Below are 15,702 nucleotides of genomic sequence, written 5' to 3' on the forward strand. Positions count from 1 at the left end.
CCCAAAGTAAATGCGACTTTACAGTGAAGGCATCTGGTTGTGATTGCCCTGACCCAGGGGTCAGTTTTAGCATCATTTATGGTAGGTCAACCAGATGGTTTGTGTCTCCTAACATGATGCAATATGAAGCAATAGAATATTACCTCTGAAGTATTCTTGCTCAAAATTGTTCAGCCTGGATCTAATCAAGACTTTAGAGCTAATGGCTGGTTACAGGAAATATAGGAACAGAGAAATTAGCTGAATGACCTCTCAAAGAACTAATTGGACAAATGCAAAAGGTAGGGCTTTCTGTGGGACAAGGGGCCTCATCTCCTGAGCACATTGAGACCAAAGGAACATAACTACCAGTCACAATGTGTGGTCCTAGATGGATTCTGGTTTGGACAAAGTAGCTGTTAAAGATATATATTTCTTTGGAAGCAACTGGGAAAATTAAAATATGAATTGGCTATTTAAATGATATTAAGGAATTTTAATTATTTTTCTATGTGTGATATTATTTTGGCTATGTTTGAATTTTTTTTTAAAAGACATATACTGAAGTATATAAGAATGTAATATCATAATGCCTATAATACACTGTGTTATTTCTTTACAATGAAATATCTTAAAATGAATAAAAATGCCACTGACCATTGACTGGTTACTCTTAAGATTTTTTCCTTCCACTTAGTGCCATTTAAGTATTGTCATAGGTATCTAGATCTAAGATGTCCTGAGGGAGATGAGTTGGAAACCTGGTGGAAGAGTTTGTTCCATGTGAAGAAAGAATTCGCCTTGGGAGATCTGTGAAGATGGAACCCCAGCAATCCCAAGGGAAGGGAGAAGGCCCCTCCACCTCAGGGTGGTCACATCAGCATCAGGAGGACAACATGATGGCCCAATAATTAGGAGAAATGACCTGTTCCCAGTAGCGAGGGCTGCACTTTGCCAAAAGATATTGTTCCTTCCCCAAGCTGCTGGTTGACTTACCTCCCACTCATCTGCTTTCTTGGTCTTTAATCGAATTTCGTACTGAAGTGTGAGCCAACCAGATCTTACGTCAACCTGGGTGGGTGGAAACCATTTTATCCACAAATATGGTTTTTGGTCTTCTGGATATTTTATTTCCAAAGTCAGGTTCACAGGAGGGTCTGGTTCAACTGAAAACAGGAAAGAAACCCTGTATTTACTGAAGGTGATATTTGAACACAGAACTACATGGCTCACTGTTTCATTCCACCATGATTATGAGACACCTTGTATTTGATGTCAGGTGCTGGTCCGCAGAGTTGGGAGCAGGTTGGAACAAGGGAGATGCATAGGATGCAAAGTTTAAGGACATATTAATGGCCAGCAAGGACATGAAAGAATTTTAATGTCATTAGTCATTCAGGAAAGGCAAATCAAAACCATAATGAGATATCATTTCATACCCACTAGGATGGTGGGGATTCAAAAAATTAAAAATAACAAGTAAGAATGTTGGAGAAATGGAAATCCTGATATGTGGCTGGTGGGAATGTAAAATGGTGCAGACACTATGGGAAAAAGTCTGGAAGTTACCCAAAGGATTAAACATAAAATTACCATGTCACCCATCAATTTCATGCCCTGGCCAACATACCCAGAAGAAATGAAGGCAGGCATTCAAAAAAACAAAAACGAAAACACAAAAATGAATATTCATAGAAGTACTATTTACAATAGCCAATAGGTGTAAACAGCCCGAATGTCCATCGATGGATGGATGAACAATATCCATAGAACGAAACATTATTCAGCCATAAAGAGGAAAGAAGTATGTACTGATGCATGCCATAAAATGGATGAATCTTGGAAACGTTATACTAACTGAAAGAAGCCAGATACCAAGGCCACATGCTATAGGATTCCATATATGCAAAATATCCAGAATATGCAGATTTTTAGAGACAGAACGCAGATTAGCAGTGCGGGGGTAAAGGAGGCTACCTGGAGTGACTTCTTAATGGGTATGAAGTTCCCACTTGGGGCCATGAAAGTGTTCTGGAAGTGGTTAGTGGTGATGATTGCATAAAATTGTGGAGGAACTAATACCCCTACATTGCATACTTTAAAATGGTTACAATGGTGAATTTTATGTTAGGTGTATTTTACCACAATAAAAAAAAAAATTAAGGAGGCACTTACTTTCAGATTCCTTCAAGTACAAGCCTGGGAGTGCCTCAAACATGAGGTGCCTAAGGTGCCTGCTTGCCTTACCTTTGTCTTAGCCTTGCTGCTTAGTAACACTTTCTCTCTCCATTTATTACCTTCTCAAGTCACTCTCTGCATCAGGTGTCATAAGAGTGAGAGCTATAGTGTTCTTGACATTGTAACCTACCATCACCTACAAAATGAATGTTAGAAAACTTGCCACTAACCCCAATGCTTCCATGCTACAAAGTAAATACCTAAGAAAGATTATTTTATATGTACTTACCAAACAAACATCAGTTATTCTATATAAGTTTTAAGTTCAACACAATACTGAGAAATACCACTGATAAAAAATATCATACAAAAATCCATGTAAAATGTCCAGGGTGAATTCTTTAAGGCAGTTTCTCAACCTTGGCATTCTTAGTATTGTGGATCAGACAGTTCTTCATTGTGCAGGCCATCCTGAGCACTGTGGGATGCTTAGCAGCCTCTCTGGTCTCTACCCATTAGATGCCCATGATATCCTCATTCCCCTCCCGGGGCTACAGTGATAAAAAATATCCCCTGCCATTGCCAAATATCCTGTGGAAGGCAAAATAGACCCCAGTCGAGAATCGCTGCTTTCCACTGATACAGCAGCTGCTTATTTTAGAACTTCTCTTGCTTTCACTGTTTTGCCCTCAAATACTATTTTAATCTTTGAGGGCGAGGCAATTCAAGAAAGAGCCGTGAAAAAGAAATCACTTGGCATTTAGCATCTTAAAGACTTCATATCTCAAATAAAGTAATATGACTGAAATTCATTTTATCCCTACTTAGCAGTGGGGTTACTTTTTGGATGTTCCTAAAGTAAGATTAAAGTCAGTTCTGACACCCATGCTCATTGCGATGATTTGCTGGGGGTAGAAAATATCAAGTGTGAACCAGCTGGTGTTGGAAGCTTTTCAAGGGTCAACCACTGCTAACATGAGCATGAGATGATATGCAGGTGAATATGTGAGACTCCTAGCCTAATATTTGTTGTCGGGTAGATTTTAGCTAAATCGGGAAGTTTTATACAACCTCGAACCTGATCAGTTTCTCTTTAGATTATTATTGAAGAGGAGGGCTGACCCCAGTGCCAGCCAACCCATCTCTGGTCCTAAGATTCCCTTTGTCATCCCTGCTAAACCATACAGGCCACCGCAGTGATGCCTAACTGACCTGCGGCTCAACGTTAATCATCCAGAGCAAGAAGCAGCTCTCAGGTTGACTTTGTTTTGCTTTGCTAATGATGTTTCCAAGCATTGTACTTGTGATCATGGCTTTTGGTCTGCTGTTCAAGTAGCACTCTTAACTCCCCACATTCTTTATTTTTAAAAGGAGAGTTCCAGTTGCTAAGAAGTATATGTGCACTGAGAATTAAATTTGGACCACACAGCTGGAGCTAGTCCTGTGGGTGCAGAAGCAGACAGACTGCTTCTAGGAGCTGCTCTCCTATGGAACAGCTCTGTCCTCCAGGCCAAGGAGAAAAGAAATCCCAGCTTGCCAAGGGGGAAAGGGGTGTGGTTGCAGGAGGAGGGCTGAAGGGCAGGGTTGGTGAGAGAAGCACAAATAGAACATTCCTACTGGGAGCAAGGAGATGGGAAGAAAAGTCAAAGGAAAACACAGAAACACAAGGACCCCAAATGCCAGCCTTACTGTCATGAATGATTGAATAAAAATTATTTAAAGTACTCAATTGGTGAGAATATTGTGAATTTTCTCCTCTTTTTTCTTTTTCTTTCTTTCTTTTTTTTTGGTGATTCATCCATAAGCCAAGAAGACTCAAACTGAGTTTGATAATTGGTAGATCCATAATGGAGTAACACATTCCTCACCCATTGCTCTTCCCCTTACCTACATAAGTCACATCTACATAATGTGGATCCGAGATGCTGCTTCCCATCTGGTTTGTGGCATTTACTGTGATGATGTACATTGTCCAAATGGAGGTGTGCTTCTTGTTAAAGTAACAGGAGTTGGGGCCACTGGTTTTGTAGTCTGGACATTCATAGGTACGTGAATCTCTGCAACAAATTACATATTAGGAGTAAGTAAGAAAGTAGAAAAGGAGTCTAGTTTTTCCTTAATAGATCAATACCACTGGACTTTGGGGATCAGAGCTGAAGAACAGCGCCGCCCAGCTTCTGTGCCCTTCCCATGTCACTGGGAGTGAGACCGGGAAGAGAACGCTGGGGAAGCGGGTGCAGGGCCACCTTAGAGCCTTAATAACTCTGCTTTTCATCAACCCTTCCTTTCTGTAGTTTTCTGTGGGCTCTGTGACATGTGCCTCCTGCCAATGAACACCTAAACTTTCAATAGCCAAGGCATCACCGTAGCTACAGTGCTGTTGTTGGTTCATCCCCAGAAATGGGGACTTTCCCCTGCCCGTAAGTGCTGAGGGGCCATGTACAATGTAGCATTTATTGCACATCTGCGAGGTCTGTCCAGAAGAAGTCCAACCATTGTTAATATAATGAGAACAGTTTGCGTGACATTGATGTAACCTGGCAGCCAAGGAGACTGTATTGGAATGTGCATGCGTGAAAAATGATGACTTCACTGTACTAGTCAGTGGGAGTGGTAGACACCGTTGAGCGAGCATATGTACTGTGTAACCATCACATTCAAAATGACCGGGCGAGTAGAGCAATGAATCTGCATCAAATTTTGCATTAAGCTTGAACATTCCTCCACAGAAACAGTCTGGATGATTCAGAAGGCCACAGCTATGGGAAGCTGGTGATTGGCAGCTTTATCACAACAATGTGGCCACTCATGCATCGTATCTCATGCAGAATTTTTTTCTGAAACATCAATCACCCGGGTGACTCAGCCCTCCTACAGCCCATATTTGGCACCCTGTGACTTCTGTCTTTTCCCAAAACTAAAATCACCTTTAAAAGGGAAGAGATTTCAGACCATGGATGAGATTCAGGAAAATATGACAGGGCAGCTGATAGCGATTGGAAGGACTGTATGAGGTCCCAAAATGACTACTTGGAAGGGGACTGGGGTGTCATTGTCCTATGCCTAAAGTTTGTTGTATCTTGTATCTTCTTCAGTAAATATCTTTATTTTCCATAGTACATGGCTGGATAATTTCTGGACTGACCTCCTCTGTTGAATTACATTTTATTTTTTAAAAGATTATAGAAAATAAAAACTGATGTCTCCATATCTCCAATTGCACTAAGGCAGCAGCAGAGAGATGTGACTGATACTTCAGGCTCAGGTGGCTCATTACATGCTCTCATTAGACTTGCAGGCCTCAGCGCAAGACGCGCCACACAGGTGTGGAAGAGTATTCCCTTTGGGCTGCCAGTTTGAGCTTCTGAAACCCGTGTGCTTGACACCCCGTTGGGTCCAGAAGAGCTGAGAGCTTTGTGTGTAACGAAGTGCAAGCAGGCACAGGGGTGGGCCAGCTATGGTCACCATAAACATTTCTTTCATTGGGGAAAGACACAGCTCTCCCTGGATACCAGGAGGGTCTCTGAAGTGTTAACAAAATCCTCACCCAGAGATGACCTCTTTCAGTCCTCACTGCAACCTTGGCTCCAAATATGCTCTCTGGGAGATCACGGATTAACAGTTTTCTAAGGAAAATCCTCACCTTCCTTTCCTTATAAGGCTCTTTATTTTCTTGGACATGAAACAAGTTTGAAAAGTTAACATATCATGGTTGTCACAGATTACATTATAGTCCTTTTATGTTGCAAAAGCAATTATTACTAAAAAATTATAAATAGCACAAGGGTTATAGATAAACATCTAAAGTTAACTAACACATAGTAGACACTTAGATGTGACCTTGGGCTGCAACCTAAGTTTGGGAGAGGGGATAATTGGGATCATTGCTATGGTGATATGTCCTAAGACCGAAAGTAGATACCTGAAACGGTGAATAATAATGAACCTTACATATAGTATGTATTTGTCCTATACATACATATGTATAAAGTTTAATTTATAGGTTAGACACTAAGAGATTAACACCAATAACTAATATTAAAATAGAACAATGGGAGCAATATACTGTAATGAAAGTTATGTGAATGTGCTCTCTCTTGACTGTACTCAGCCTTCTCTTGTGACAATGTGAGATGACGCAACGCTGATGCGATGAGATGAAGCCAGGGGAGTGACACAGGCGTTGTGACATAGCGTTAGGCTACTATAAGGATGACCTGAACACACAAGCGCTTTGCAGGCACTTAGTCAGTCATTGATCTGATAACCAGCTATTAAGTGACTAGCAGGTGGGTGGCTATTCCGTGTGGATATGCTGAGGGATGACTCACATCCCAGGTGACATGAAGCAGGATAGTGTGAAGTTTCATCACATGACTCAGAATGGCATAGCACTTAAAACCTATGAACTGTTTATTTCTGGAATTTTCCATTTAATATTTTCGGACTGTGGATGATCACAGGCAACTGAAACCACAGAAAGCAGAACCGTGGATAAGGGGGAGCATGGTATGGTGCATTTTGTTGAGGTGGCGGACGGGTTGGTGCACACTGAGAGCACTTCGAGGGCATTACCAGGAGAGGGTGGACATGGACGTTTGAGTCCTTTCCCTCGGAAGTATGAGCCTCGCTAGTGTCAGCCCAGGGAAGTGTGGCAGCCCTAACTCAGGAGTGGTGTTGCTTTGGCCTGGAGAGTGGGCACACTCACCCTTCCTTGTGGTAGGTCAGCGTGTAGTTGGTGGGAAGCCCTCCATTTGGCCCAGGCTTCCACCAGCATGAGAACGTTTCCTTTTCAGTAGAGCGACATTTAGAGATCTCTGGTTTTCCAGGAGGTGACTGTCCTAGAAAAAAACAAAAGCCACTGGAATCAACCTTAAGATCTACTTGATCATTCTGCTGGTGACAAATGCAGATTTATAGGACCACGCCAATGATGAAGTTTTGGGACGAGTAGGCCTAGGGGTGGGGTGCTCAGAAATGCCCAAGTGTTAGTGTCTAGCAACCCTTGTCTGTGGGCAGCCCCAGTATCAGCAGGATGGAGAGAGAGAGAGAGGGAGAGAGAGAGAGAGAGAGAGGGAGAGAGAGAGAGAGAGAGCGAGAGCGAGCGCACATGTGTAAGTTTTGGGGCAGTGGTGGAGGTAGAGTGTGTGTGTGCACGCACGTGCACACGTATGTACTATGAAATGGAGATACCAGCCACCTAGGATCAAGTGACACATTGTAAAGTTTGAGTGAGCGAGTGTCAGGAGTGGGATGGCCGGAGGCGTGCATGCCCTTCTGCAGTCCCGTGGAGTCTATAGGGCTGATACCGCCCACAGCATGAGGGTGACCATAAAACGAATTCTCCCCGGTGCTGATACAATGCTCCCTGGCGCTTCCCGCCAGTTCACATCTTTTTGCCATTTCCACACGATCAACTCAACCTCTGATCTTTTTTGTGTCGCTGTATCACTGCTGCTGCTCTCTCCCCTCTCCCTTATCCTCTCCTTTCCTTCCTTTTCCCTTCCTTTTTCTTGAATTGTTTTCAGCTTTGCCTTGTGACCCAGGGTCACAGTACCTCTCCCCATTTCTGAATCTTGGTTTCTAGTCTCTTTTTCTTTTACACTTCCCCCTCTCTCCTTAAGTCTTTATATGGTGAGGGGCAAAGGGCTTCCTTATAATTCCAGCCTTTTTGGGGGTGGGCAGGAAACGCGGTAAGAAGTCGGGGAGTGGGTTGATAGCTGGCCTCCTGGTTATGAGCTACCATGATTATCTAAGCTCTGCATCCAGTCCCAGCTGGAAGCTGGAAGGTCTAGAAGAGGTGATATGGAAAAAGCAATGTCAAGGGGATGGAGTGTTCGAGTTGCCTCATCCCCGGAGCTGTTGGTGAGCTGGCCCCTCTTCTCCTCCTTATCTGTCAGGTCCAAGGAGGAAATGTGTGTTCCTGAGGGTTTACCCTGATGCTGGGCTGGGAAGCCACACCCCTCCACAGGACCCCAGTGCATCCTCCTTAGCGCTGAGCTGGATGCTTGAGGGCTTCTTATTTCCGGAGCCAGGAACAGAGAGGAGAGTGGTCAGGTGTTGGTCTCAGCAGCCCTGGGGGTTCTCTCTCTTTTCTCTCTCCCTTGTCTCCCCATTTCTCATGCTGGCTCCTGGGCCAGACTTCTTGCTGAGCCACAGATCAGAAAGCTGGGAAGAGGCGGCACTAAGCAACCCTGGTCAGAAAGGATTCAATGACTGGTACGACGCAGCGGTGCAGGCTGAGGACAAGGACACCAGGCTCATCATGTCTGTTGAGCAACATGGCGGCTCCAGGCCTCACAAAACCACTCCCTGCCAGCCAGCCCAGGGCTCGCCCTGGCAATCTTTGTAACCTTGCTGGTCCTCTGGGGAAACCGTCTTTGGGATAATTACACAGGTTGAGGCAAAGGTTTTGTTTTCTTTTGTTTTTTATTAATCATGGCTGGGGAGGAGTGAGTGAAGTAGAAGGAAACGTTGATTTAAGAAAAACCCCAAACCCTATGGCTCGGTAAGGAGCACACTGAGAAGCCTGTGGGGACAACTGTTGACTATCAGAGCACTTAATGTCTCCCTGTGGGTCACACTGATCTCTGCTTTCCTTCTCTGTCTCTGAATGCTTCTCTCTTTCTCATTCCACTGGTTTCAGCAGCACCTCTAGGAAACTCAATGGAGGACAGCAAAGTTGTGACATTACAACTAGATAAATGTTCTTGTCACCCACTTTGGAGGAGACAGTTAAAATTAATGGACTGTCTCACTTATCCCCACAAAGTGCCTGCGGACACATGGACAGCCCCATAGCAACCATGTACACAGGTCCTCAAAGAGCCCACCTACAAAACATACACACACACCCTACACAGAAGTATACTCAGATGCATAGTTAGAGAAGTACACACTGAAATGTGTACATAGAGAGAGGTACACATAGATGGATACTCGCACAGGTACACGCAGAGAAGCATTTGTAATCAGGCACATATGGAGGAGTTACTATACACACAGGTATATCCAAAAGTATACACACCCAGAAATACAAAGAGTAGATACACAGAAATGGGCACACAGCTGCACAGTCCAGTGTGGCTGTGAACTTCATTTCCCCCATTAGCATAGATAATAGAGTTGGCAGTACCAGTTTACCGCCTTCATATCTCCTTACAGTTTTAGATCAAAGACTTTCCACATACATTATTTCATTTGCACTGGAGGCAACATCACTATCTTCCCTTTGAAAACGTGGAAACCCACGAAGATTAGGTTGTTGGCCAGAGTTACTTGGCGAGTGACTGGCAAAATCCGGACTGACACTCTGGCCTTGTGGTCTGCAAAGCTGCTTCACTCACTCCCAGAATGACGATGGGCATCAGGACACAGTGACAAGCTTTTAAATTCCTTGTTTGCATTGATGTTTGCATTAATTTTTAGTGCCAAATATATTGCAAAACAGTCTAATAGCAGTCAATGACACGGACGCCTTCATGTCTCATAACTATACCGCAAGTGGACGGTGAGGGCCTCTCCGCCCCCTCAGTAAACACCCCAGGGAGTTAAAAGGCACAGGACAGTCTCTTACTTACCTTTCAGAAGATCGATGTTGAGAAAAAGTAGCAAAATGGAAATTAACGTGGATGCCACATGTTCCTTCATGTTGGCTCCCTTCTCTTTCTGCAGGCGATCAGAGGTCACTGGAAGAGAAGGCACCAAACAACTTTTTTTGAAATGCCAGTCTGGTCAGGCACATGAGCTACTTTGTTCTGGGCTCTTGCGAAGGATTCTTGCTCCCTGCTTTATGTGAAGGACAGAACAGGAGGGAAGGAATGTAAGAAAATGTAACCTGGTCGGGCGGCTTGGCTCCCAACCGTCGGTGCCCACAGGCTGGGAAAAATTCCACCACCAGAGGTCATCAGATGACAACATTCTAGGGCAACCACGGGGCCGTCGGCTCCCTTCACTTGCACGCCAAAGAAAAATTGTTCTCTTTCATCCAGAAGTCACCTAACAGTATTATCGCCTGTTTGAGGTGACATAGACTCTATGCCCTACCAGAGAAGTGTTCTGGGAGGGCTTTGATCTACCAGCCAAGAGTACACCAGGCTGGAAAGTCGGTACACAGCACAGCTCCTTAGTGCTGCTACGAAGTGAGGGGCTCCTGCTGGAGGTGTAGGCCGAGGTTCCTGGCTACAGTCATGGCCATGGGCTAACTACACAGTGAACCTCAGCAAACCCCCAGGTGGGTTCTCTCTCCCCTTCGGAAAAGCCCCATAAACACGAAATGACAAACCCCAGTAATAATTCAAGTCCTTTGAGTTTGGAGTGTTAAGTAAAATTTGAACTTGCAGAGTTGACAGTTTCGAGCAATTTATTGTTAATATTATTTTTACCCTTGGAACAAGTTTCAAAACCTCTGAATGTTCTTCTAAGAAAAAAGGATTTTTAAGGACCTTTGAAAACGGCTTATCCTAACCCTCAGAAAAACAACAGATTTGATGGATGAAGTGTAAATGTTAGAAGACACATGGCATCCATTTTCTTTGTTTGTTTGTTTGTTTATTTATTTATTTTTTGAGTCAAGGGAAGAACAGCCGGGGGCAAAGCTGCTCATCCTGGGATGTTTGAAGTGACTGAGTGTTATTTGATGAGCCCCAAAAAGACCAGCCTTGGCCCATTCCTCCTGGTCAGTGGGCAGTTCCCCGTTGGCCAGCTGGACACCACCTGACGGCTTCGTGGAGGCTCGGTCCACCTGCGCCTGCTCCCTCTGAGATGCTCTCAGAAATATAAGTCTTAGTGACAAGAGAGGCTTGGAGTACACAGGTGTCATCAAGTGACTCTCTTATATTGGGATCCAGGGAGGCAGCCAGTGTACTGTTTTTTGGGCGGACTTTCTAGTCACTCTTTCAGGACCCCTTCCAAATGCCCTCCCGGACTGCACATGCAAACTCTATCTTCTAAAACCCTCACCTGAGGATGTGAATCATCTAAAGTGGGTGATTTTATAGAGAGGAGAAGGGAGAAAGAGAGAGAGAGAAACATCGATTGGTCACCCACTGTACCACCCAGCCAGGGCCACACGTACATTCTGAACGGCCTGGTCCATCCAGCTCCTCAGGATCATCTATTTAAATCAAATTGTAAAGGACTCACACTGAGTTTAAAATCAGGTCTATTATGTATGGAGCACTTACTGTGGGCAGAACACTGTGCTAAGTACCCAAATTATTTAAATTTCATTCAGCCCGCACAGTAGCCCCACCAGCAGCTCAGGCTATTACCAGCCCCTTTTACCAGATGAGGAAACTGAAGACAGAGCAGATTAGTAAGCTGCCAGTCGCTGGTCACTCGGAGAGCGAAATTTGGCAAGTCTGGAAGGCACAGCTGAGGAATCATCCCGACTGGCAGACCGTGTGTGAGACAATGGAGACAGACCCAAGGTGCGCGGCACACAAGCTGGGGGCGGCGGGCATGGAGTCAGGAGGGCCTGGGCTGGAGAGGCCACCTCGGCTACCGCCCTGCTTGCGCCTGAGCGTCTCAAACACGTGACTGCCACCAATCCAGCCCCTTTTGGTCTGTATAGCTCCAGGAGATTTCTTTGTTCTGAGATCTCAGCCTGGCATGGCAATGGAACTTCTACCCACCGGCTTGAAGGAGTTCTGTATCATTTTATTGGTAGTTCCCTGCTCTTTTGGGCATTGCCTCAAAATGCTTGAGTGACATGCTATACATCGCTCGCTTGGGGTGAGGTCAGATGCGATCCAGGCTTCTCTGCCAAATCAGGGCTCCATTTGTTTTTGTAAAAGAAACGCCTGGTTGGGGAGCGGGGGAGGGGGCAGCGCGAGCCGCTATCGTCAAGCGCCGCTATCGTCACGCGCATACCTTCTGGTGCCCTCATCCAGGCTCCAAGTAATTCTCCTAAATGAAATTTCCCTAGAAAAATGCTTTCAGAAAATATTTTGTGGACTAAACAGAAGCCACTTCCTCTGGGATTTCCCAAAGTATCCTGCAATTTGGCTACCAGCCTTGGGCACCTTCTGAGGCTGTGAAACCCGTGTGTCAGGGAATGAAACATGAGCATGGTGGTGTCTTTATTGTGTTTGAACAATGATTTCCCAGCTCGTCCTGCCCTCTTGCTCCCACAGGACAAAGACAGTTGGGTAAGCAGACCTTCAGAGAGAAAGGGAATCGCAACTGCTCACCCCTAAGGGAGCCATGCTGAGTGCTGACACCAGTCACACCTCCTGGCTTTCCCAGCACTGGGCACACCTTGTGCTGTCACTGGTTTTTACGGCTGACAGACACTAGGCTGGATATAAATTCTGTTTTTGTCCTTCTGAGTCCACTCCCCAACGGCAAGCAGGCTCTTGATCAAGGTTGCTCACTCACCCCAGCTAGGGCTGGAACACCCAAAGAGGACCACAGACTGTTTTTAGGTATGGTTATGGTGGCAAATGGCTTCAAATATTTGGAGTCCAGTTAGGAAAACGTCAGCCCCACACCTCTGCCTGAGGACAGTTATCTTGGCTTCACTCCTCACCAGCTCCCTGGGCGTGACTATGATTTGGAAGGGGGAGATCTGGAACCAAAGAGCAATTCTGTTGCAAGTCAGTGGCCCCCACACCTTGTCTGTGACCAGCTGCCTGACTTCCTCGCTTCTGAATCCTCGAAGACCCTCCCGTCTTTAGGGTCCTCCTATTATACATATATATATATTTTTAAAGATTTTATTTATCTATTTTTAGTGAGAGGGGAAGGGAAGGAGAAAGAGAGGGAGAAAAACATCAACGTGTGGTGCTTCTCATGTGCCCCCAACTGGGGGACGTGGCCCATAACCCAGGCATGTGCCCTGATTGGGAATCGAACCAATAAGCTTTTGGTTTGCAGGCCAGCACTCAATCCACTGAGCCACACCAACTAGGGCACTTTCATTATCTTATTCAAATATGCCTTCCCTCCTGCTATGTCCTACTGTGGTAGGAGCCCCACAGGACCTTCTCCTTCCTTATCAACGCTGAGCCCATTCAGATTGCCTCTTTCTAAAAGCTTCCCTTCATCCCCCTCTTCCATTAAGCCAAGTGTCTTTATCCTGGCCAACAGCCCAGCCGAGAGAGAGATCCGGTACTTATTGCCCAGGTAGCTTGCTGGTCTGAGAAACAAGTGCCCCTCCCCCTGGATGGACAGTTGGGGCCACGGTCCCTTAGCCTGTACTAATGCCACTCTTACAGTAGAAAATATGTGTGTCACAGTAGAGGAGGCAGCACACCCCCCTGAGAGTTCAAAATAACTGATCTAAGATTTCACTGTCTATGAATCTACATATTCCTGTGCACCCAGAACTTCAGCCAATCCTGAACGCCAACCATCTCAGCTCTACCATGTTGTGGGACTTGCTCAGAAGACCTGGTGTCAGGTGATCCCCAAAGCAAGTACAGTCCCTACCTTGCCATGCCTCATTTGCCACTGTTGCCCTAATGTTCTACCCAGATTTTTTAATCATTTCCCCTGACTCTAGAAATGGAGCCAGCATACCAGGCAGGGATTCTGAAGGCCTTCCTTGTTCTTGCAGGTCCAATTCCCATGGACAAGCCTGGCCCAATCCAAGATTTGGATTTCTCTAAAGACTGTCATATATGAGATATGTACAAATCATAAGTACTCTGCTCAAAGAATTATCACAAAGTGAACGTTCTCATGTTACAACCAGGTCAAGAAAGAGAACACTAACCGCACCCTAGAAATCCCCCTCGTGTCTCCTCCCAATGTCCACCCACCCTTTGCCAGTAGAAACCACTCTTCTGACTTCTATCACTGCAGATTCGTTCTGCCAACTTTGGGACTTGATAAAATAGAGTCATACAATATGCATTTTTGAATACATGTGTCTGGGTTCTTTCATTTCAGGTTGTATGAGTCAGCCTTGTTACATGTTGTTTCATAAAATTCATTTTCACTTCATCTTCATTCATATCACACTGAATAAAAGACCACAGCTTTATTTATCCACCCCTCTCCTGATGGACATTTGCCAGTTTCAGGCAGACTTTGGATTTTGCTAAAGCTGATCAAGGCTCCGATGGTCGGGAAGCTCTGCTCCGCCGCCCCCCCCCCCCCCGCCCCGCCATAGCCACATTGTAGATCTCCCCTCGGATATCTGCTGAATAGCTAGGGTGGTGCCTGTCTTCGCTCCTGATTATCAATCCAAGCTAAGTTTCAAATGCTTTTCTTGCCCTAAACATGCAAATTTCTCATTTCTTGCAAATTTCACATACATTCACCCATTGTTTTAGATGTTAGAAAATATATTAGTGCTTTCTTTGGGGTCTGCCGAGTTGGGGTCCCCTGCCCCCTGGGTCGCCTTACCTGGTGCTCCACCTGGGTTAGATGGCCAGAGGCCGGAGGCTGGTTAGAGGCCGGAGAACCCTACGTGCACCCAGACATGTCTTTCCAATACGGAATGCCAACATTTAGTCTGGGAAACAGAGGGCATAATCCACTTGGTGTGGGGTGAGAAGGAACAGGGATTAGTGATTTTATGCTAGGGAATAAGACGAAGGCTGCGATATGAACTCTGTCCAAAGTCAATAGCCAGTGACTGCAGAATGCATAAGTGAGTCAGTGAAGCCTAAAAGGTGAAAAGGCAGAACAAGATCCTGAGAGACAGGATGCAACCCTGCACACAGGGATGCATCCTAAGCCGGTGTTGCCGAGCGGCAGGCCTGGAGCCAGCCCCACAGCCTCCTTGGCTGGGGAACGGAAGGGATTTCAGGAAGAGGACGGCGGCTGCTCTTTGACACAGGCATTGCAAGTTGGGGTTGAGGTACTAAGAGAACCCTGGCCCCAGGGGCGGGGGGAGGGGACGACAGTCTTAGCTCTTCCTGCACTGCATGCGATGCATGTGCCCACAGCAATGCAGTGTCTGTGTGAACATCGCCAGACCCCACGCAGTAGCGTTTGTCTGTGAGCATTCACAGGATGGCCCCTGCTTGTGTGGTCATCCATTATTATTGCTATTTGTCACTGCGATGGTCAAGTTTACATTTTATTGCTTCCCAATAATGTTTCCTTCTTGTTCCTTGTTTTGAGATTTCCTTTGATGGAAACGTTCCAGAACTTTCCACAGGGAATGACTTCTACATAAAATGACCATCACATTAGAGCCCAGCAGTTTAGTCAGAACATCCTGGCTGTGTGAAAGTTATTAGAAATAGTAGGAAGGCTGGTGTAGAATGCCCGCCTCAGATTCCAGGTACCTTCTGTCCCTCCTCTTGGATGAACCCCAGACATTCCACCAAAGGAAGAACTTTTGGAAAACTCTGCGCTCTGTGAAGCCCCATCTTGTGGGAGGGAGTGTGCTGGGCATGGTGAAGGCTGTGTGCTTTCATAGGCAGACGATTAGTGGAGATGCCGTTTGTACAGACTGGGGCTGACTCAGAATTGGTTGTGCATACGGGGACTTCAGCAGAAAGATCTCCTGGCTCCTAATCTAATCAGGGTGAATCGCCCCGTGTGATTATGCGCCTTTGCATGGAGTCACTTTAATAAAGCCGAAAG

General features: G+C 45.7%; 1 protein-coding gene across 2 annotated transcripts in view; it reads right to left on the bottom strand.

Annotated features, from left to right (window-relative positions):
- The window catches only part of PRLR (prolactin receptor), a 146,944-nt gene that overhangs the window by 5,556 nt on the left and 125,686 nt on the right, over positions 1–15,702 (bottom strand). For both annotated transcript variants that reach the window (XM_054583933.1, XM_054583934.1), the window contains exons 3-6: positions 9,738–9,845; positions 6,866–6,998; positions 4,045–4,214; positions 976–1,145 (exon numbers count right to left, since the gene is read on the bottom strand). In XM_054583933.1, the coding sequence (XP_054439908.1) occupies positions 976–1,145; positions 4,045–4,214; positions 6,866–6,998; positions 9,738–9,807 (543 nt within the window). In that variant the 5' untranslated portion in view covers positions 9,808–9,845. The remainder of the gene's footprint in view (positions 1–975; positions 1,146–4,044; positions 4,215–6,865; positions 6,999–9,737; positions 9,846–15,702) is intronic.

The sequence above is a fragment of the Pteronotus mesoamericanus genome, unplaced genomic scaffold (genome assembly GCF_021234165.1).
Source record: "Pteronotus mesoamericanus isolate MK-2021 breed Mesoamerican mustached bat unplaced genomic scaffold, CSHL_Meso_final contig_75, whole genome shotgun sequence".
NCBI lineage: Eukaryota > Metazoa > Chordata > Mammalia > Chiroptera > Mormoopidae > Pteronotus > Pteronotus mesoamericanus.